The sequence below is a fragment of the Dasypus novemcinctus genome, chromosome 28, assembly GCF_030445035.2.
Source record: "Dasypus novemcinctus isolate mDasNov1 chromosome 28, mDasNov1.1.hap2, whole genome shotgun sequence".
Lineage (NCBI taxonomy): Eukaryota > Metazoa > Chordata > Mammalia > Cingulata > Dasypodidae > Dasypus > Dasypus novemcinctus.
Window position 1 is genome coordinate 34,720,887 of NC_080700.1, and position 22,576 is coordinate 34,743,462.

A 22,576-nucleotide genomic window follows, 5' to 3' on the forward strand; every position below is an offset into this window, starting at 1 on the left:
AGGCAGGGGGGACTGGGAAGAAGGAAATTACCTCTTTGCAGATGACCTGATGGTCGGGAAAGGCTCTGTCTGCTTAGTCCAATATCTGGGACATCTCAGTGTTGGTTTCTACTGACTTTCCCCTTGGGTCACATTTTCCTGCTACTTTGCAGGAGGTTCTGGTTCCTTTTGCCTTGTCAACAAAATCTACTACGTCGTGTAGTGACTCTAAACCGTCGTCAGTGGTAATCGTCTGATGATAGTATTTCATAATCCGTAACAAATGTTCCCCAACAATGCAGTGTGTTGGGGGAGGGGTGTTGTATGGGGCTTCCACACGTGCACATGATTGTTTTGTAAGTTCACAACTGCTCTAATAAAAATATATATTTTTTAAAAAGTGAGGAGAATCTATAGGATATTAAAAAATCACCATTAAAAAAACCCAACTTAGTGACTTGAAACAACAACGAGTTTACTATGAATATCAGTTCCGTGTGTCAGGAATTTGGAGAGGGCACAACGAGCGTGCACGTCTCAGCTTCCCGGCTGCAGAGACTTGAAGGCAGCAGCTGCCTCAACGCCGGGGCTTGGACTTAAATGGAGATTCCTTTTCTAGCACTTCGTGCCTGGCCTGGGGCTACCTGATGCCCTGGCCTGGTGACCTCCCTGCCAAGATGTGGCCTTCCTCTGTGGCTTGGCTTCCTCCCAGCCTTGCCCTCAGTGTGGTCAGAAAGCAAGCGTGAGTCCTCCAGCTCACAAGGCGCTCTTACCAGCTGGCTCTGGTTTCTGGGCTTCTAGGTTCTTGGCTTATGTGGCATCAAAGAACAGGGTAAGCAGGGGAGTAAAGAGTTTATTAAGAAATATAAGAGATGGAGATCAGTTTAATTTTCACATAAAGGTAATATAAAGCAGGGAGGAAGAAAATAGTAATTAATATACCCTGGCAGCCTACTGCCTCAGTCTCCCACTCCTGGGTTAAGTAGGAACAAAGGAAACCAGCCTAAGCCAATCTTTTAGCAGGTAAAAAGGATGCATAAGAAAGAGCTAAGTCAGTACCAGTTCAGTACTGAATTCCATTCCTTATTAGGCAAAAAGAGCAGATAAAAACTAAGGTGGTTGGAATGTAATGGAGCAAGCTGGTAATCAAAAACTGGGGGACTTGTGCCGAAAAGTTAGTCTCTCGGGGTAAGCTGTAACCTCTGAAGTATCCAATTTATGGAGAAACAAAGGAAGGGCTTGCTTGCTAGGCTTAGGGGTATAAATTGTGTCATTTTCCTTTGTTCGAGGCGTCAGCCACATTTTCTGATTGTGCACCCATTTGCAAGGTTGAGAATAAATTATTTTCTTCTCCACTATTTGGTGAGCCTTATTTTCTTCCAGAAAAATATTTATGTCTTAAGAAACAAGCAAATGAGAATAGTGCATGGTTCATGGACGGCAGGTGGACAGCAGGGTGAGTGGCACACGCTGGGCCCCAAGTCAGGGCTTTTGAAAGCCTGTTTGCTGTTCTGATTGGCTGCCCCACCTGTCATTTCTCAGGGGGCAATGGTGAGGCCTTTGGAGGGTACGTGGGGCTTTCCCTTGACCCTGAAGGGGATCCTCCTTCCAAATGAGATCCTCATGGCTGGGATCTCCCAGGGTCTTTCTGAGAACCTTCTTCTCAGGAGATTTCCGGGTAGGATCTCATGGCCATGGTGGTTTCACAGTCATGTTGTCTGTTGGCCATGGGGGCCTCATAGCCATGTCTGTCGGCCATGTTGTCTGTCGGCCATGTTGTCTCCTGGGCCAGCCACCTTTCCCCTTTCACAAGCCTGCCTAATGGAAACTGCATTTCATTTATGACACACCCTCAAAAGTCACAGAGGGTTACTTTCACTCTGCTCTGTTGGTTGAAGCAGTCACAAGCCGAGCCAGCATCAAGGAGAGAGAAAGAGACCCACCTCTTGATGGTAAGAGGGTTAAAGAATTTGTAGCCGTTTCTAAAAATCATCATACATGTCTAGCAATGTTTTTAAAAAAATGTATCCTGGATCTTTTTGATGATACATTGCAGGAGCTCTGGATTCTGCTGCTTTCTTGGAAGTGTGTTGATTTTTGTTCCAGGGGGCAGTTCAGTTACTGGCTGACCACGTTGAACCTTAGAAGGCTTGATTTTATGCTCTGTTGGGCGGATGTGTGGAAAGTCCAATGTGGTTCCCAAGTCCTTCTAAATTGGCAAGACTCAAACTCTTCATCCCCCGCTGCTACTGACGGGGATTAGTTTAAGCCTCGTGAGGTGGGTCTAAAGTAGGCATTACTTCAGCTTGTGGTCCTTCTTCCTAAGATGTGGCCACAGAACAACATGGATGCTCGAATCTTCCAGGAACTGGCTTGCTTATGTAGAACTTCTTCCTCTTTTCCCTCATAAACAAGTGGGGCTTAGAAGTGTTTAAGTAAACACAACATGACGAAAGGAAGGATTTGGACTTTGGACGGTGTAACGGTCATCATTAATTTATTTTTTTGCCTCTTCTTCCTATCATGTAATCTGTTTTCCAAAACGTTAATTAAAACTGGGCACATACTGTATTTTCCCAAAAACACTCAGTTTGGAAAAGTGGCAATTTTCAAAACAGAATGGTCTCTCTCCTATCGCTGTCTATGTTTTTTTAACCTGACAAAATTTTCAGGGTGACACAATTTTCAGGATGATTTTAATTTCTGGTTGGGAATGGGGAGGAGGTTGATAAAAGGAAATGATTTCCGGGTCTCATTAACTTTAGAGAGGGGCTCAGTGTGTCTGTTTTAAAGTAGAAGCAACTAGTAATACACAGAAATAATTCATTCGAAGTTTTTATTGCATGCCGTGTTAAATGTGTTTATTAGAAAAGACACTCTTTACCTTTTTGCACGTGATCTATGCAGTCAGTTCTGCTGCCTTTTTTTTTAAAGAAAAAAATTGTGGCAATATATGTAACATGGATTTCCCATTTTAGCCATCTTTAAACATGAGCAATTTTTTACTTCAATATTTCTTGCTCATCAGTGACTGAAAAAGGTGAGAAACAGCTGTTGTCCTAAGACAATGTGCCGACATGGGCTATTTATGTCCTCAGACAGGGACGCTGCTCACTGGGAGGGGCAGCAGGAGGGGGTGAATCAGAGACAGGGAAGCTGGCCTCTCTCCGTGATTACTCAGCACCTGCAAGGCCTTCCTGGGAGGAGAAGATGTGTCGGGAGGAAGGAGGAGCTGTGTTGGAAGGACATGCCCGGCTCAGGTTTCCCAAGAGGTCTTTTAATTTTGAATTTTTTTTTTTAAGATTTTTAAAAAATTTATTTCTCTCTCCCCTCCCCCGCCTCACACTCTGCCCTCTGTGTCCCTTCACTGTGTGTTCTTCTGCGTCTGCTTGCATTCTTGCCAGCAGCACCGGGAATCTGTGTTTCTTTTTGTTGTGTCATCTTGCTGCATCAGTTCTTGGTGTGTGCGGCGCCACTCCTGGGCAGGTTGTGCGTTTTTCACGTTGGGCGGCTCTCCTTATGAGGCGCACTCTACATGGGGACACCCCTGCATGGCAGGGCACTCATTGCACGCATCAGCTCTGCACACGGGCCAGCTCCACACGGGTCAAGAGGCCCTGGGTGTGAACCCTGCATCTCCCAAGTGGTAGGCGGACGATCTATCCGTTGAGCCACGCCCGCTTCCCTCCAAGAGGCCTTGACCAGGGCTCTCTTCCCACACAAGATTCCCGGGCTGCTGGCAACAACCAAAGCGGACAAGGAAGATGCAGCCATAGACACAGAACAGACAACCTGGGCGGGGTGGAAGGGGAGAGAAATAAATAAATCTTTAAAAAATAAAAGTGGGATGGGGCGTGGCCACGAGCCTGGCCCAATCGCCGCGGAGCAATGAGCCTGGGACCACCCCCAGGGCGGGGCCTGGCTTGCACCTGCAGCCAGCACTTGCTCCCGAGCAGTCACTTGGCGCGGGGTGGTCCCGGCACCAGGGCGCGGGCGCGGGATGGACCGGGCACGGGTGGCGCGCGCCGGGGTGGCCGGCCTCGTCCTCCAGCTTTTCCTCCCGATGCTCGGGGTCTGCGGGTCTCCGGCGCCGGCGCGCGGTGAGTGCGGGGACCTGGGAGTGGGGGGGTGTCCTGCGGGGCCAGGGAAGCTGCGCGCGCGCGTGTGCGGGGCAAGTGGGCAGATGACCCGAGACGGGCCGGGAAGACCTCCGGTGGGCCGGTAAACCTCGGGAAGGGAGAGGAAACCCCGGGGGGAGGCGGGCGCGGCTGGCGGCACGGCGGCAGGGTCCCCTCCCCGGGTCCCTCAGCTCCTTGGGGGTCGCCGGGGAAAGCGACGACCCGGGGAGGGCGAGGGGGAGGCAGGCCGGCGTTGCCCTCGGCGCTCACCCGGGCACGTCCGCTGGGGAGGAGCCGCGTGGGGGGTGGCCCGGCAGGACCCTCGGCTCCCCCGGCCCCCCGCGGGGAGGGGCGCGCTCTGGCTTCAGCTCCGGGGCCCCCGTGGCCCCGACTCTGCATCCGAATGACTGAACGCGAAGGAATGCTGGCCCTTGCTGGGGTGTCACCTGACCTTTCCTTCAAGGGCTCTAACTGGCTCAGCCTGGGGACCAGGGACCCAGAGGAGGGGTGGCAGCACCCAGCTGGGTGTTTCCTGTTGTCATCGTAGCCTGGACGGGGCTTCTTGTCCCTTGAGTCCCCGCGTGCCCTGCACAGCCCCCCGGGGACCCAGCTCTCCACTTATCACCGTCACCGCCCCCTCCTTGCTAAGGACAGTCCTGCGCCCCTCCCTGGCCCCTAGTATTTTGGGATTTTGCCATCCCCTTGACTAGAAGGAAGCCAGGTTCAGGCATGTCACCTGCCCTCAACCCCAGCCTTTGAGAGAATCTCACCGCTGAGCAACTTGACCATGCTGGGAGGGGTGTCCCCGGTGGATATTTTTATATCTCGCTGACTGTGTCCCCAGCGTTTGGATCCAATGCAGTTCCTAGACGTTTGTCTGGCTTTTTAAAAAAAGATTTATTTTTATTTCTCTCCCCTTTCCGGCCCCCCTCCCCCCCCAGTTGTCTGCTCTCTGTGTCCATTCACTACGTGTTCTCTGTCTCCTTGTATTCTTGTCAGCGGCACTGGGAATCTGTGTCTCTTTTTGTTGCTTCATCTTGCTGTGTCAGCTCTCCAGGTGGGCGGCGCCTTTCCTGGGCAGGCTGCACTTTCTTCCGCGCTGGGCGACTCTCCTTACGGGTGCACTCCTTGCCCGTGGGGCTCCCCTACGCAGGGACACCCCTGCCTGGCAGGGCACTCCTTGTGCGCATCAGCACTGCGCGTGGGCCAGCTCCACACGGGTCAAGGAGGCCCGGGGTTTCAACCCTGGACCTCCCATATGGTAGGAGGACGCTCTATCAATTGAGCCACATCCGCTTCCCCCTTATTATGTCCGATCCAGCCCCGTCGGTCCCGTGGCAGTCCCCTGCGCTCACCATCTCCCCGGGACATGCTGTGCAGCTTCTGCAAACCCTCTGGCCCATGGGCCTTTTCCCGCCCTTCCTGGAGCAGGTTGTGTGGAGAGCGGATGCTGGCTCTTGGCCTGGGGGCTGGACAGGCCGAGCTCCTGGGGGACGGTGTGTGGTCTTGGAGGCAGAGGCCTCTCTCTCACCCCGAGCACGGGGCAAGTGCTGCCTTTCCTGGAAGGAGCGAAGCCCTTCTGCAGGTGTCACAGCCTCAGGGATCGGGACTCGAGGGTCCTGGGAGCTTCAGCCCAGAAGTCCCTCCCAGCTCTCGGCTTCCTCTCCTTCCCACCAAGGCTCTGAATCTGGGGCAGTAGACTATGGGGTTGAGGATCTCACCTTCTCAGGAGCTCTGCTACTCAAAACTAAATCTTGGTCTTCTTCAAAGTATACACGAATACAAATTTAGGCTTAAAGAACGACATACTTGCTCAGTATTAGCTGCTACGGGGCTCAGTTGAACTCTCTTGGGCAAAGAATCTCTTATCAGGATTCCAGAAAAAAGGCCAAGGTAAGCATAGGACAATGTCTATTTTTTAAAAATATATTTTTTATTGAAGTATTTAATTCATACATGAATATGCAGAAACAATAAGTGTATTATAAAGATTGTGAACCTACAAAATAAACATGCATACATCTTATAGGGGTCTCATACACCACCCCTCCACCAACACCTTGCATTGCTGTGAAACGTTTATTAGAAACTATGCCAAAGCATTGTCAAATATTACTACAAACTATAGTCCCCATCTTACATTTGGTGTATATTTCCCCCAACCCACCCTATTTTTGAAAATTTATTTTTATTACAGAGGTTGTGAACCTAAAAAACAAATCAGACACTTGTGTAGAATTCCCGTAAAACACCCCTTCACCAACACACCACACTGTAGTGGAACATTTGGTATAGATTATGAGATAATATCATCAGAGTGTTACCACCAACCATGGTGCATCACGTACATTTGACGCCCGTTTTCCAAACGCCTCCATTATACGCACAGAACATCTTTGGCATCGATGCAAGAATGTTGTAGTATGGCTGTTAACCACAGTCTATAGGTCACACCGATTGTAGTTTTCCCATGCTTCTCCACATTCTCGCTACCCTGCAATAGTGATGTACATCTGCTCTATCTCACAGAAGGACACTCTTACATTTGTACCCTCAACCATAATTCTCATCCACTTCTGGGTTCATTGTGTTATTCAGTCCCTAGATTATTCTTTAGCTTTCTTTCAACTGACATTTACTTCCCAAGCCTGCCCTTTTCAGCCACAATCCCATTTATAAACCAGCTGCTACTCACTACAATGAGTTACCATCAACTCTATCAATTTCCATGCTTTTGCGGTCAAGTTAATTAAAACGTCTACATACATTAAGCATCAGTAGTTCTTCTCAACCCTCCTCTCATCTTCTAATAGCTTATACTCTGAGTGTTAACTCCATGTGTTTGTTCTTCATATTTAGTTCATATCAGTGAGATCATACAATATTTATCCTTTTGTGTCTGGCTTACTTTGCTTGGTATACTGTTTTCAAGATTCACCCATGTTATCATATGTGTACCAGTTTCCTTTCTTCTTACTGCAGCATAGTATTCCATCATATGTATGGAGCATATTTTGTTTATCCATTCACTGGTTGGACACTTGGTTTGTTTCCATCTTTTGGCAATTGTGAGTAATGCTATGAACACTGGTGTGCAGATGTCTGTTCATTTCATAGTTGTTAGTTCTTCTGGATATATTTCTAGTAGAGGAATTGCTGGATCCTATGGCAGTTTTATATTTAGCTTCCTGAGGAACCCCCAAACTCTCTTCCATAGAGGCTGCACCATTTTCCAATCCCACCAATAGTGAAGGAGTGTTCCTATTTCTCCACATCCTCCCCAGCACTTATTGTTGCTTGTCTGTTTAATAATGGCCGTTCTATGTGGTGTTAACTCATTGTTATTTTGATTTGCATTCCCCTAATAGCTAGTGATATGGAACATTTTTTCTTGTGCTTTTTGGCCATTTGTATTTCATTTCCTCTTTGGGAACATGTTTGTTTAAATCTTGTGCCCATTTTAAAATTGAATTTCTTGCTTTTTTTATTGTTGAGTTGTATTCTCTTTCTATATAATTGAAATCAAACCCTTATTGGATATGTGGTTTCCAAATATTTTCACCCATTGAATGGGCTGCCTGTTTTCACCTTTATTATTATTTTTAAACAAATTTTTTTAAAAAGATTTATTTATTTATTTAATTTCCCCCCCTCTCCTGGTTGTCTGTTCTTGGTGTCTATTTGCTGCGTCTTGTTTCTTTGTCTGCTTTTGTTTCTTTGTCCGCTTCTGTTGTCGTCAGCGGCACAGGAAGTGTGGGCGGCGCCATTCCTGGGCAGGCTGCACTTTCTTTTTCACGCTGGGCGGCTTTCCTCACGGGTGCACTCCTTGCGCGTGGGGCTCCCCCACGCGGGGGACACCCTTGCGTGGCACGGCACTCCTTGCGCGCATCAGCACTGCGCATGGCCAGCTCCACACGGGTCAAGGAGGCCCGGGGTTTGAACCGCGGACCTCCCATATGGTAGACGGACGCCCTAACCACTGGGCCAAAGTCTGTTTCCCCAATTAATATTTTATTCACTTATTTCCCCCCCTCCCCTCCTCCCACTCTGCTGTTTTTGCTGTCTCTGTTGTCTTCTCTTCTCTTTTTTTCTCCTCTAGGATTCACTGGGATTCGATTCTGAGCCCTCTGATGCGGAGAGTGGTTCCCTGTCAAATTGTGCCACCTCAGTTCCTGGTTTCTGCTGCGCTTCACCTTGACTCTCCCCTTGTCTCTCTTCTGATGAGTCATCATCTTGTTGCGTGACTCACTTGCACGGGCACTGGCTCACGACGGGGGCCCTCATGCGGGCACTGGCTCATGATGGGGCGCTCGTGCGGGCACTGGCTCACCACGCGGGCACTTGCCTGAGCACTGGCTTGCTGCGCAGGCACGCTCGCTCTTCTCCTTTTTCACCAGGAGGCCTCAGGGATTGAACCCAGGTAGGTGGAAGCTCTCTCACTTGAGCCACATCTGCTTCCCCCTTTCACCTTTGTGATGAAGTCCTTTGAATCACAGAAGTGTTTAAGTTTGAGGAGGTCCCATTTATCCATTTTTCTTTTGTTGCTTGTGCTTTTGCTTTTGGTGTAAAGTGTAAGAATCCACCATCTACCACCAGGTCTTGAAGATGTTTCCCTCCATTTTTTTCTAGGGGCTTTATGGTACTTGCTGTTATATTTAGGTCTTTGATCCATTTTGAGTTAATTTGTATGTGAGGTGTGAGAAAGGGTCTTCTTTCTTTCTTTTGGCTACGGATATCCAGTTCTCCCAGCACCATTTGTTGAATAGACAATGTCTACTTTTATGGCAATAAGCCAAGGTATTTTTGGGGGGGCAATAATTTTCAAATTCATAAATGGTGCAGTTTAATGTCATGAAAGTATGGATTAGGGACTATTAGTAGATGAAACTAAATTTATGTGTCTAATATTTTATTCATAAAACAACTAGCAGGACACTTTGATAAGAGCCCCGTTGCTGGATTTTTCTCTAGGTTCTTGGCTAAGCTGCAAGAAAGGAATTTCACAAGCAAGCCATGTTGATTAGGCCAGTAATTTATTAAGGTAGGGAGAGAAGCGAAATGGGGGAAAATAACAGATCATGGTTCCTAGAGAGAGGAAAGGGCTGAAGAGCGATCAAGAGGGCCGGTTTACAGATTACAATTTGCCATTATAGATCATAAATGTGCAGGTTTTACTCGTGTGTTATTCTTCCCGGCGGGGGCAGGGGGAGGCGGGAGCAGGGCGCGGAAGGCAGGGCAGGGCGGGATGCCTAGGCACAGAGGGGCCGGCTCCTCTCCCCTTGCCTTTTAACCAGTCATTACTCTGCCCCTTCCTAATGCAGGGGAGGAGTCCCAGCTGTTCTGCTGTTTTGATTGATCACCCCACCCATCAATCCCTGGAGGGCCCAATGGTAAGGCCCCTGGAGGATACCCCGGGCTTCTCCTGGCTTCTAGAGGAAATCTCGTTCTGAATGGGAGAAGCTGCGGGTTCTTCCAGCAGCCGTCTTGGGGGTACTGAGAACACGTGTTTAATGGCGCTGGTTTTTCTCCCAGGTTCCAGGTCCATTTATTGATTCCCTATTGAGCCTGCTTCAGCCTGAGTTTGGGTGTGATTAACCAAAACAAACAATTAAGTTGGTTGTTAGTGCTCTAAATAAATCATTAATGAATTCACCAGTTCCTCTGCTCATCTTGAGATCCTTGAGATCCAGGGAAGGCCGTTTAATTGCGGGTCTGCTCTTCTAAGGGAGTGACCTTACCATGAGCGTGTCACCCGAGAGAGTGGTTTTGGTTCCTAAAGTATCTTGGAAATACAGTCAGCCAGCTGCTTAGGTTTTTTTTTTTAACTTTGCACTAATAACATATATACAACTCAATATTTCCCATTTTAACCACTTTCAAGGGTAATATCCAGTGGCGTTAATTACAGTCACAACTCCAGCTTTTTCATCACCTCAAACAGAAGCTGTGTGCCCATTAAGCAATAAGTCTCCCGCCCTCCCCCAAGCCCGATAGCCTGTAATCTACTACCGAGTCTAAGAAATTTGCTTCTTCTAGGTATCTCATATTATCAAGAACATACAACATTTGTCTTTGTGCCTGCCTTAATTCACTCATCAGAGGCCTTCAAGGCTCATCCATACTGTTGCATGTACCAGAACTTCATTGCTTTTTGAAGGAATAACGTTCCATTGCAGGCATATACCACACGTTGTTTATCCACCTATCTGTCGATGGGCACTTGGATTGCTTCCATCTTTTGGCTGCTGGGAATAATGCTGCCGTGGGCATTGGTGTTCAAACACCTGTTTGAATTCCTGCTCTTGTTTAAGTACACATCAGGACTTGGGATTGTTGAGTCAAATGCTAATTCTGTTTTCAATTTTTTGCAAATTTTTTTTTTCATTTTAAAAAGAATTTATTGGGAAGCAGCTGTGGTGCAATCAGTTGGGCTCCCGCCTACCATATGGGAGGCCCTGGGCTCACGTCCCGGGGCCTCCTTGTGAAGGCAGGCTCGCCCGCAGGTGGTGAAGAGCCGCCAGCCTGCAAGCACCAGAGAGCTGCCTCAGCAAGGTGACTCAACAGAACGGGAGACAAGGAAAAACACAGAAGAGGGCACACTGAATGGACACAGGGAGTAGACATCAAACAAGCTGCAAGAGAGGGCAGGAATTAAAAAAAAAACAATTTATTGACGTATATCGTTCTTACATGAACATACATAAACAATAAGTGCATAGTCAAAGGTGTGAGCTTACAAAACAAACATGCATATCATCATACTGGGCTCCCATTCATCTCCCCACCACAGACACCTTGAGTTGTGAAACATTTGTAACAAAGTATGAAAGAACAGCCTCCAAGTATTACTACTAACTAGAGTCCATCTTACATCTGGTGTATTTTTTCCCCAAGACACCATATTATTAATTTTTTTCAACAACCATACAGTTTATCTGAAGTGTAAAATCAGTGGCATTTGGTATAATAACCGAGTTGTGCCTGTGCATTCTTCACTTCAATCAATATTAGAGCATTTTCAACACTCCAAAAAAACCAAATCAAAACCCCTATCATCCCCATATGTTAGTGCTATTAATTACAAATCCTATGATGTGCGTGGGGCACCCCTACATAGGGGCGCACCTGTGTGGCAGGGCGCACGACAGCACTGCGCGTGGGCCAGCTTACCACACGGATCAGGAGGCCCTGGGTACCTAATCCTGGACTCTGCATGTGCTGATCGGCCAAAAATCTGTAAGATATAACCTGAGACAATAGCAAATATAATAAGAGTAGAGAGTTTGTATACCCCTGAAATAAGGCTGGTGCTAATCAAACTAGGGGCTTACTAGTCTAAGATGCTCATTGTATTCACAAAGGTAATCACTAAGAAATAGGGAAAAAATAGAGAAAAGGAAAGAAGGGAGCCAAAGCAGTCCACTACAAAAAAGCAACTCAATTAAAATAAATAGCAGTAATCGAGGAACAAAAAACATACAAGACATACAGAAAATAAATCACTAAACGGTAGAAGTAAATTCTTCTCAGTTATTACCTTAAATAACAGTGGATCAAATTCCCTTATTAAAAGGCAGATATTGGCGGACTGGATGAAAACACATGGTCCGTCTATGTGCTCTCTATAAGAGACTCAGTTTAGGTACAAAGAAGCAAGGGTTGAAAAGACAAGGGTGAGAAAAGATATTCTATGCAAACACTTATTAAAAGAGTTGGAGTGGCTATGGTACTGTCAAAATAGAACTCAAGTCAAAAAAGATTAGGAGACAAAGTAGGATGTTATATTGTGGTGGTTTGTAGTTGTGTATCCAGGAAAACATGTTCTCAAACTCAATCCATTCCTTGGGTGTGAACCCACTGTAGGTAGGACCTTTTGATGAGGCTGCTTCAGATAAGGTCTGAACTAACTCAGTCAGGTTGGGTCTTAATCCTATTACTGGAATCTCTGATAAGTGGAATGAAATTCAGACATTTAGAGAGAGAGCCAGAGGGAGCCTCCAGAATCTGAGGGTCAGTGGAACCCAGAAGAGGAGGGAGTGGCCAGGAGAGGCTGCCATGTGCCTTGCCATGTGCCAGAGGAGCCCAGGGCCAAGGACTGCCACCAGCCAGGTGATGTACACTTCTTTGGGAAGGAAGCTCACTTGCCCTTTCCCAGGAAACGAGAACCGTAGACTAACACACCTCCATTCGTCATCTGGGAGGATCTACTGAGCCCACATGTCCTAAGGCTGGGGAAAGTGTGGGGCCTGCTCCAAGCCACAGGGCCTGCTCTGGGATGGGGGCTGGCACTGGCTCTGGGGTGAGAGGTGGAGGGGCAGGGAGGGTGCTGGCTGACCTAGCCTTGGGGGCAACAGCCTGGTGAGTTCATGCAATGTGTTTGTAGGGAAGGGACCCCCGTACTTAGGACTGGGGAATACCCCCTGTGTTTAAACTCTGTGGGAGGCACCCCTGAGGCCCCTGGGCTTAAACTTTGCTGAGGAGTGACTTCGCCTCCATGGGCACAGAGTCTGGTAAAGCATGTAACTGAGAGGACAGTGAGGTGCTGTCTTCAGGAAGTTTGATATGGCAATGGCCTCAGGTCTTGCATGTCAGAAAGAGGAGGTGGGAGGGGGAAGGAGGAGCAGGGCCCATGGCTGTCAGAAGGATTTAAATAGCTCAGGTTACATCACCAGCTGGTGCTTGGTAGTAATCCCTTGGTGCCAGGGAGGCTCATCCCTGAGAGTCATGTCACTGGAGGAAGGTAATGATATGGTAGGAGTGGGGTGAGGGGGTTGGGGGTGGGTATATGGGAACCTCTTATATTTTTTGATTGTAACATTTAACAAAAAATAAAGAGAAAAAAATAGCTCAGGTGAGGCCAGCAGATTTTAAAGAGCTCAGGTGAGGCCAGAGGCACCTGGTGGGCAGGCTGTGTGGTCAGAGGTGGCAGGTCAGGACCATGGGGAGCCAGGCTACCACCCAGAGGGGTGCTCTGGGATGGTAGGAGTTCAGGGTAGGCGGGCTGTGGGTGGTGGAGAGTGCTGGTGGCGAGCAGGGTGGGGGTCTTCTGTGGTGGCAGAGAACAAGAGGACACGGGAGACCCAGCATGGGCAGGTGGAGGGAATCCCCTGGCTCCCCCGTGCTGCCCTCTCTTCCGAGCCCCTCCACTGATTGTCCTGCCCCATCTCCTCCTGGAGGCTACCTCTCACCCCCAGGGCAAGGAGCAGGGTCATATTGGAGAAAGGGCGGGAGTGTTGGGGAAAAGTCAGGTAGAGATTGGAGGTGGGAGGGAGGGCTGGGAGGAAGCCTGCTGCTGGCTGGTGGGCCTATGGAAGTTTCCAGAATTGGTGGAGAGGGGACCCTTGCACAGGGACAGTCCTGGTGTCCCAGACACTGGGGTTCGTGTGCCTAAAGGTCCTGGCCTGCTCTTTTCTCCCACAGACACTCATTCTCTGAGCTGGAACTTGACCGTGGTAACCAAGTCCAGGCCTGGAGAGCCCTGGTGTGAGGTGGAAGGCCAGGTGGACCAGAAAATCTTCTTCTCCTATGGCTGTGGCAGCCACCGGGCCAAATCTTTGGGTCCCTTAGGGGAGAAGGTAAACTCCACCAAAGTCTGGACAGAGTTGTCTCAAACTCTGGAAGATGTGGGCCAAGAGCTCCGGATGAACCTGCTTGACATCAAACTGGAGGAAAACATGAAGAGTAAGTGTAGGAAGGGGATGGGGTGGGCGATGCTGCTGGGGATGAGAACGGGGAGGGGGCGTGGCATACGTGGGGAGGGGGCAGGGCTCACGTGGGGAGGGGCAGCAGGTGCATTTACACGTTTTGTCGCCGTGTGAAAGGACTGAGCATGGGCTGAGCCTGGAGGCAACGTGGAGAACCTGCTGGGCGAGAAGGGGCAGATCCTGGAGCCTGGAGCTCAGGCCCCTCCATGTGGGGACACAGCTCCTGGGGGACGGGAGGGGTCCTGAGCACAGGGTGAACTCTTTGTGGATGGGGACAGGTCCCCCCACCCTGGAGGCCCAGATGACTTGCCGGCACGAAGCAGACCAATGCAAGGAGGCGTCCTGGAAATTCAGCATCAGTGGGCAGGTGTTCCTCTTTGACTCGATTCACACCAACTGGTCCGCGATCCATCCTGGAGCCCGGGGCATCAAGGAGAAGTGGGAGAGCAACAGGGCACTGGCGGAGCATCTCAGGAAGGTCTCCAAAGGGGACTGCAGCCACTGGCTACGGGAATTCTTGGAGCACTGGGGGAAAATGCTGGAGCCAGAAGGTAAGTGCGCAGGTGGGAAGGATGTGAGAGCTCCCTTTAGAGGTCTCCTGCCTTGCTGTGAGGATGTGTGTGCATGCGTCATCGAAAAATGGATGGGGAGCGGGTGTAGCTCAGTGGCTGAGCACCTGCTTCCCATGTGCGAGGTCCCTGGTTCAATTCCTGGTACATCCTAAAAAAAAAAATCTAAAAAAAAAAGTAGATGGGTTGGGGGTGATTTTCTTGGGGAACTTCCCACCTCGAGCATGAGTATTTCCCCGTCCTGCCTTCTCCAGCACCCTCGTGCCTTGCCTCCTACTCACTGGCCGTCAGCTCACCCTGGGCTGGCTGCTGCAGGTTCCCAAGTGTCTGCGCATTGTTGTGACTCAAGCCGTCTCATTTCCTCTGTCCAGATGTCTGTCCTTCCAGCAGCAGGACCGTCACTTCCTCTGACACCTTCCCACCTTCCCCAGCTGGAATTAACCTCCCGCTTCTGGGGTCCTCTAAAAAGTTCTGGCCTCAGTAACCGTGAGAGCCTCTGGGCCTTTGTCCATCTCCCTCCATAGAAACAGGAGCTCAGGGGGACAGGGCTCATCCCGGTGCATTTCTGTGACCCCAGGACCTGCCGGGGTCGCTGCTGCAGGACGCAGGAAATGTGCGGGGCAGCCGGTGGAAAAGCAGGTGCCACGGGGGCGGTTTGCAGGCTTCGTGGGGCGTTCACTGCGTCGTGTCTGTTTCAGCGGCGCCCACCCTGGCCCTGGTATCCAGTCACCCCCCAGCCAGCCCGCTTCCTCCGTGGCTCCTTGTACTGATCGCTGTCCTTGTCACTGTTCTCTCGTCACTGTCCTCGTCTCCAACGTGTTGGTCATTTGGAAGTCCTGACAGGTAGGAGCGCGTGTGAGGTGAGGGGCACACACTTTGGGGGGGTCAGGGCTCCGTCTCCCACCCCCACGGGGCCCCGTGCACCAGCCCATGGTGCCGCTGAGATGCTGCACCTCCCGATGTAGCCTCGCAACCCCCCACTCCACGGAGGCTGGACACGGCTCCGTCGTTGGGGCTGAAGGGGCTGGCGTGGGCCGCGGGGCGGTGTGTGAGAAGAGGAGAAAACCAGCCTCTCCTCCTGAGGGTAGGGCAGCACCCGAGAGCCGGGGAGCCTGGGCAGGGCTGACTGCCCCACGGGCCTGTCCCCGGGCTCCCCAGCCAGATGCTCACCACGTCTTTGCTGCAGGTGGCAGAGCTGCGGTCGGCGCGGTGTGGCCCAAGCTCACCGCCAGCCCTGCCGGCCAGCCCGCCGCCCCAGCACCCAGAGCAGTAGCAGCACCGCGGCCGGGGGGCTCGCCTTTCCCGGCCCCTCGTGGAGGATGGGACTCCTCAGGACCCGGCCATCCTGGGCCCGTCCACAGGAAACGGTCAGCGTCACGCCAGCTGAGGGCAGGGTCCCGGGCGGCCAAGCCCCGCTCCATGTGTCCTGTGAATGGGCTCCCACGTGGGGGCAGAAGTGTTCTGTGATGCGGGACCCAGTGCTGCGGGATGGAGAATTCACCAGGGATCTTCCTGCCGAGGGGGCCCGGGGAGCCTCCGCCTTCCACCTCCCTGTTACTGTGAATGATGCTCGTCCTTTATTGACATGTAAACACCTATTTTTATGTAAGTAAATTATCGCCCCTGTCCCCAGATGGTGCTCTTGTTTGTCTGTTCGTTGTTTGCCCGCCCCTCTCCAGGAGCCACGGGAAACTGTACCCAGGACCTCCCACGTGGGAGGCGAGCACCCAGCGGCTTGAACCACAGGTGCCCCCCGCAGGCTGCTGCATCTGCTGGCTCGTGGCCTCTGCTTGTTGGGCAGGGGCGGGGTCTAGCCTGGGCTGCGGGAGGGGCTTCTACCTCCTTCCGGCAGGTTTGAACCCTGGACCCTCCGTAGGGTAGACGGACGCTCTATCCGTTGAGCCACGTCTGCTTCCCGGCCTTGGTCTCTTTGCTGCTTCCTGGCTTGGCGCTACATGCCCGAGCCCGAAGAGAGCTCAGGGAGTAACCGATGGCTAGCCCTGCCTTCAGAAGTTCCTCTCTCTTGGTCCTCCGTCTATCACACAATGCAGAGTTGTGTTTTTACAGTTAAATGTAAAAACAACCAAAAAAATTATTTACATGGGCACGTGGATATGTGAGTTTTTCTAATTCAATGCAAGTAATCTGAGTAGAAACAAGGATCTATTTTTTCTTTTGGGTTTATTTATTTATATTATATAAATTTATATTTATAAATGTTTTATATATTTTATATATTTATATATATTTTATATAAATATATTTATATAATATTTATATTATATAAATTTATATTATATTTTTATATTCGTATAATTGTCTTTTTTTTTTAAAGATACATAGATCATCAAAAATATTACATTAAAAAATATGAGAGGTTCCCATAAACCCGCCTCCCCCTCCTCCCACATCAACAACCTCTTTCCTCCTCGTGGCACATTCATTGCATTTGGTGAATACATCTTGGAGCACTGCGGCACCGCATGGATTATAGTTTACATTGTAGTTTACACTCTCCCCACGTCCATTCAGTCGGTTATGGCAGGATATAATGTCCAGCATCTGTCCCTGCAATATCATTTAGGACAACTCCAAGTCCCGAAAATGCCCCCACATCACATCTCTTCTTCCCTCTCCCTGCCCTCAGCCCCTCCAGTGGCCACTGTCTCCACATCAGTGATGCAATTTCTTCCATTGCTAGAGTCACAAGAGTTCTACTGTAGAATACCAGTAAGTCCACTCTAATCCATATTTTACTCCTCCATCCTGTGGACCCTGGGATGGCGATGTCCACTCCACTCTAAATGGAGAGGGGCTTAGATCCCCCATGGCTGATGGATGCATCCTCCTGCTCGCAGCTGTGGGGACTCTTAGCTCCCTTCTGTGGTGGTTGACCTTCCTCACCTCCCTGTTAGCTGAGCTGGGTGAGTTCAATGATCCAGAGAGCAGGTGCTGCAACTCTGCTGAGTGCAGACCTTGGTTCCATGGGGCCGCTATGCCCTGTACCCCGTACGGGGTGTGACTATGCTCCCCCTTCTGAAAGGCAGTGGAAATGGGTCCAGGAACAAGCGGAAGCAGGTTCCCAGCGGTGGCGTCAGCTGAGCCTGGGGGCGCTGGTGTAAGAGACGCAGGAGCTGGTACACACGGGTTTAGCATGTGCTCCTGACGAGCGGGTCCTGGGGTTATTTCCTGGTGGGAGTAGCATGTCATGAAAGCAGGTGTTTTGATATATTAATTTTTTAAAAATAGGCAAAGCAGGTTTAGATTTTAATCAGAGACACAGGGGTTCCAAGTCTTTCTGTTTCACGGAGTAGCTTGGCGTCAACTCGTCTTCCCATCTGTGCCCTTTGAGGAGCTGGGGAAGGCCTGGCGTCATACAATTGTCATTTTGTGTTCTGGTGTCTTTTTTTCATGCATGCCAGATATCCCTTTCCTTTAACATTTCTGAAGAGTTGTTTTTTTCTTTTGTAATAAACAAACAAACCCGGCCTTAATCCCCACATTTTCCCTTGCTGTTCTCTGGGTATTTTTGTGTTGGTGCTGCGAGTCGACTGTGGTTTTCCCTTGCCACGGCGACGTCTAATTGCCATGTACAGTCGTTTACAGTTAGATAATTCCTCGTTGAAACAAACTGTGGAACTGCCCAGAGCAGCTCTTATAAACCAACCTAATATTTATTAAAAAATTTTTAAAAATTATTTTTGGTTATTTCTTTGTGTAGCTTTTTGTATTTCCATGTACATTTTATATTCGTCTGTGAATGGTTACAAAATATCCTGCTAGGAGAGAATTGAAATGTGAACCATAATACATGTCCTGATTCAGGACTATGGGATATATCTCCTTTATTCAGTTCTGCTTTCATTTCTCCCGGGAACGTTCTATAATTTTCAGTGCCCGTAGGAGGATTGCTCTACCGAGCTGGTGTCAGTGTTGTGGAATCTTCTTCAGAACAGCTGGATGACTTGCTGCCTCTCCCCCGCTACCACCTCCAATGGCTCCCTTGTCTGTTTGCTCCACTGTTTTTGTCGTTATTTTGTGTTTGTTGTCTGCTCGTTGTCTGTTTTTTCTTTAGGAGGCACTGGGAACTGACCCCGGGGCCTCCCATGTGGGAGGGGGCACGCAACTGCTTGAGCCACATCTGCTCCCTGCTTGTTTTGTTTTTTCTCTTGTTGTCTGCTCGTTGTCTGCTCATTGCTTGTGTCTTCTTTAGGAGGTACTGGGAACCAAAGCTGGGACCTCCCATGTGGGAGGTGGGCACCCAACTGCTCGAGCCACATCTGTTCCCAACTTGCGGCTGCTTAAGAGAGTTCAAGGGGGTCCAGGGGAAATGGGAGGAGAGGGGGAGCATCTGTGGGTGCTGCTGTCACTACATTCAAGATTGGCCTCCAATCCGTCTGCAAGCCATCGACAAACCCAGGGTGGTGCTGAAACTAATGTGTTACACTTTTCTGTATAGAAATGCTCTGGTTCCTTCCTCTTACACCTTGTATTCTTCAAGTACATATGAATATAGGTAAAGTTACAGACATATATCCCCCTTTAATTACCACTACCTCACTATTTTATTTGGCCTTCTTTCTTTTAAGGCAATATATATGTATTCCTTTCACTTTTTTTTTTTAAAGATTTATTTATTTTTATTTATTTCTCTCCCCTTCCCCCTCCCCACCCCGGTTGTCTGTTCTCTATGTCTATTTGCTGCCTGTTCTTCTTTGTTCGCTTCTGTTGTTGTCAGCGGCACGGGAATCTGTGTTTCTTTTTGTTGCGTCATCTTGTGTCAGCTCTCTGTGTGTGCAGCACCATTCCTGGGCAGGCTGCACTTTCTTTCGCACTGGGCGGCTCTCCTTATGGGGTGCACTCCTTACACGTGGGGCTCCGCTGTACGGGAGACACCCCTGTGTGGCACAGCATACCTTGTGCGCATCAGCACTGCGCATGGGCCAGCTGCCCACGGATCACGGAGGTCCGGAATTTAAATCGTGGACCTCCCATGTGGTAGGTGGATGCCCTAAACACTGGGCCAAGTCCGCCGTGCCTTCTACTTTTGATCTACATTTATTTATATATATTCCCTTTAATTACTCCTACCTTGTTATTTGACCAGATATTCTTTTCACAAGGACCAGATGAATTACAATACTACAAAAACCTCTTGCTTGTCAACTAAACTGGCAAGTCTGTTCTGAGATAGACTATGGTCAAAGACTCTTGGGTTTGTCAAAGTCCCCGTAGATGTCCCTATTCCAAATCCGGATCCACTCCCATCCAATAAATGCCCAACTCTTACAGAGAAGACTTGGCACATCCCTGATTTTGGTAATGTTATGAAATCCACATGTATTAGTTAGCCAAAGGGGTGGTGATGCAAAGTACTGGAACCCTGTTGGTTCATGTAAAGGGTATTTACTGGGGGTAGAAGCTTACAGTTACAAGGCCTTAATGAGTCCAACTCCAGGTGCCATAAGAGGCACGTCCTCACCACAGTCTGTTGCCACGTGTTGACGCAAGATGGCGGGCGATGTCTGCGAGGGCTCAGCTTCCTCTTCCCTCTTCAGGCGCCGTGATCCCAGCTTCTTCCCATCTCAGCTGTGGGCTGCAGGGGTCGTTTCTTTCTGGGCTCAGCTGCTCTGTTCTCTTGACAAGGTCAGCTATGAACTCTCAGGCGAATGGCCCGCCTCTCTTCCCGGGGTCTCTTCTGTGTCTGTGGAGCTCTGTCTTCCTCTGTGTGTCTTCTCTGCGTGTCTCCTTGAGTGAGTGTCCTTCTACAGAGCCCACAAGGGCGTGGGGACTCAAGCCGAGTCGCCCTAAGGACGTGGTGGTCGAATCAAAGCCCTAATCTTAACCTAATAGAATCAAAGGCATCTCAGCTGAATCTAATACAACCAAAGGATCTCACATCCAGAGGAACAGAGCAGTTTACCAACATAGTCTCTCTTTTTGGAAGTCATAAATAATCTCAAACTGCCCCACCATGCAATTAATGACCTTCCTTTCAGGAAGGTCAGCCCCGGGGCTACAGGAGACGAGAGGCTCTGAGCTTGTCCTGTCGTGGCCCAATGCCTGCAGCGCAGCGGGCAGCAGCCATCCTCGGCGCGCGTTCCTTCCGGTCATCAACAGACCCTAACAGTCAGATGAGCAGCTGCTCTGTCCTCCCAGCAAGCACCACTCAGGAGGCCCTTCCTGGCACCCAGCCTCCGGTGACACTTTCATTTATTGCGCCACCCCTGCAGGTTGTGCATGCTGGGGCCCCGTTTCCCTCTGAAGGCGCTCACACTACCTTCTGAGGCAAGGAGAGGAGCAGCCACGCCCCCGACTCCTGGGGGCACTCGCCCCACCACCCGGGTGCAGGAAGCAAGAGGCAGCAGCGTGTCTTTTATTCTTTTTTTTTTTTAAGATTTATTTTATTTATTTCCCGCCCTCCCACCGCACACCCCCTGTTGTCTGCATTTGCTGAGTGTTCTTCTGTGTCTGCTTGTCTTCTTATTAGGCGGCTCCAGGAACCTATCCTGGGACCTTCCAGAGTGGGAGAGAGGCCATTACTTTCTTGTGCCAGCTCAGCTCTCTTGTTCTGCTATGTCTTCTTATTGTCTCTCCTCTGTGTGTCTTGTTGTGTCATCTTGCTGCACCAGCTCTTTGCATCGGCCAGCACTCTGCATGGGCCAGCTTGCCGCGTGGCCGGCCTGCCCTCACCAGGAGGCCCTGGGCATCGAACGCTGGACCTCCTACATGGTAAGCGGGAGCCCTATTGGTTGAGCCACATCCATTTCCCAGCCCTGCGTCTTTGAGCACAGAGATTTCAGTAGAAGGAAATGGTTAAACAGACATCAGAAATGGACTGCAGGAAGCATCCCCTCCCCTAGGACTGGGGGGACAGGGGAAGAGGAGGCGTCATCAGAGCCTAGAAGCCCGGAGGGCAGTTCTGCAGAGCTGGGTGCAGCTCGCAAGAGTGGGTGCACCTAGGGGAAGCTCGTGGACCGGGGCGCGGGGCGGGGACAACGGGCTTAGTTCTGGAGCTTGGGGAGAAGCTGAAAGGTGGCCTTGCGGCTGCTGCTGTCAGGGTGAATGGCCATTCCAAGGTGAGGCCGGCAGGAGCAGGAAGCAAAGGACAGGGCGCAGGTGCGGGGGTGCAAGGAGGCCCAGCCCAGCTCCCGGGGTCGAGGGTCACAGGGAGGGCTTGAGGCGGGGAGCAGCTCAGCCCCTGGCACACAGGCAGGTGGTAACCCAAACCGGTTTCCTCGAATACCCAATACATTTTCTTTAAACACAGAAACTTTGAATATGTTTTTAAAGTAAGAGGGAAGCAGATGTGGCTCATCTGATAGAGCATCTGCCTACCATATGGAGGGTCCAGGGTTCAAACCCTGGTGAGATGTGGTGGGATGGCTTACATGTGGTGAGATGGCTTACACGCAGTGCTGCCGCGCGCAAGGAGTGCCGTGCCACGCAGGGGTGTCCCCCACGTAGGGGAGACCCACACGCAAGGAGTGTGCCCTGTAAGGAGAGCCGCTCAATGTGGAAAAAACACAGTCTGCCCAGGAGAGCTGCCACACACACAGAGAGCTGACGCAGCAAGATGACACAACAAAAAGAGACACAGATTCCCAGTGCTGCCAACCAGAACGCAAGCAGCTGCAGAAGAACACACAGCAGATGACACAGAGAGCAGACAATAGGGGCGGGGAGGGAGAGAAGTAAATAAAATAAATCTTAAAAAAAATAAAGAGAAACACGGAATTTACTTTTTAAAAAATTATGTTTTAAAATTTATCTTTCAAGGATATATAGATCACACAAGTGTTACATTAAAAAATATAGGAGGTTCCCACATGCCCCATTCCCTGCTCCCCCGCCCCACTTTTCCCACATCAACAACTTCTTTCGTTAGTGTGGTAGGAATTATTTACTCTTACACTCTCCTTCTCCTTCATCCCCAACCTGGATTTGATGTAAATTTGCAGCGTGTTGGGTTGACTTGTCCAACTTGTCACGTAGTTTGTCATCCAATCGGTTGCGCTGCGTGTTCTCAGTCATGACAACTACATTGCAAGTGCGCCCCCACCCCAAGTCCCCACTGGAACTCTCAGTCTAGTTATCGGTAATCTCCTCTAGAATCAGGGGTGTTTTAGGACTAATTCCTGCCACTATGGCTTTTCAAATGCAATTATTTTTCCTCTGAAGGGATAAAGAGACTTGAACATGTTAT

General features: G+C 50.0%; 1 protein-coding gene and 1 long non-coding RNA gene across 2 annotated transcripts in view; one reads left to right on the top strand and one right to left on the bottom strand.

Annotated features, from left to right (window-relative positions):
- Window positions 1–22,576, bottom strand: part of LOC111764390 (uncharacterized) — a 77,812-nt gene that overhangs the window by 36,121 nt on the left and 19,115 nt on the right. The window lies entirely within an intron of this gene.
- Window positions 1,860–16,004, top strand: LOC101436775 (UL16-binding protein 1-like). Its single transcript, XM_058289588.2, has 5 exons — window positions 1,860–4,079; window positions 13,518–13,778; window positions 14,080–14,352; window positions 15,069–15,213; window positions 15,557–16,004. The coding sequence occupies exons 1-5, from the start codon at window positions 3,980–3,982 to the stop codon at window positions 15,981–15,983; spliced, it is 1,206 nt and encodes a 401-aa protein (XP_058145571.1). The 5' UTR covers window positions 1,860–3,979; the 3' UTR covers window positions 15,984–16,004.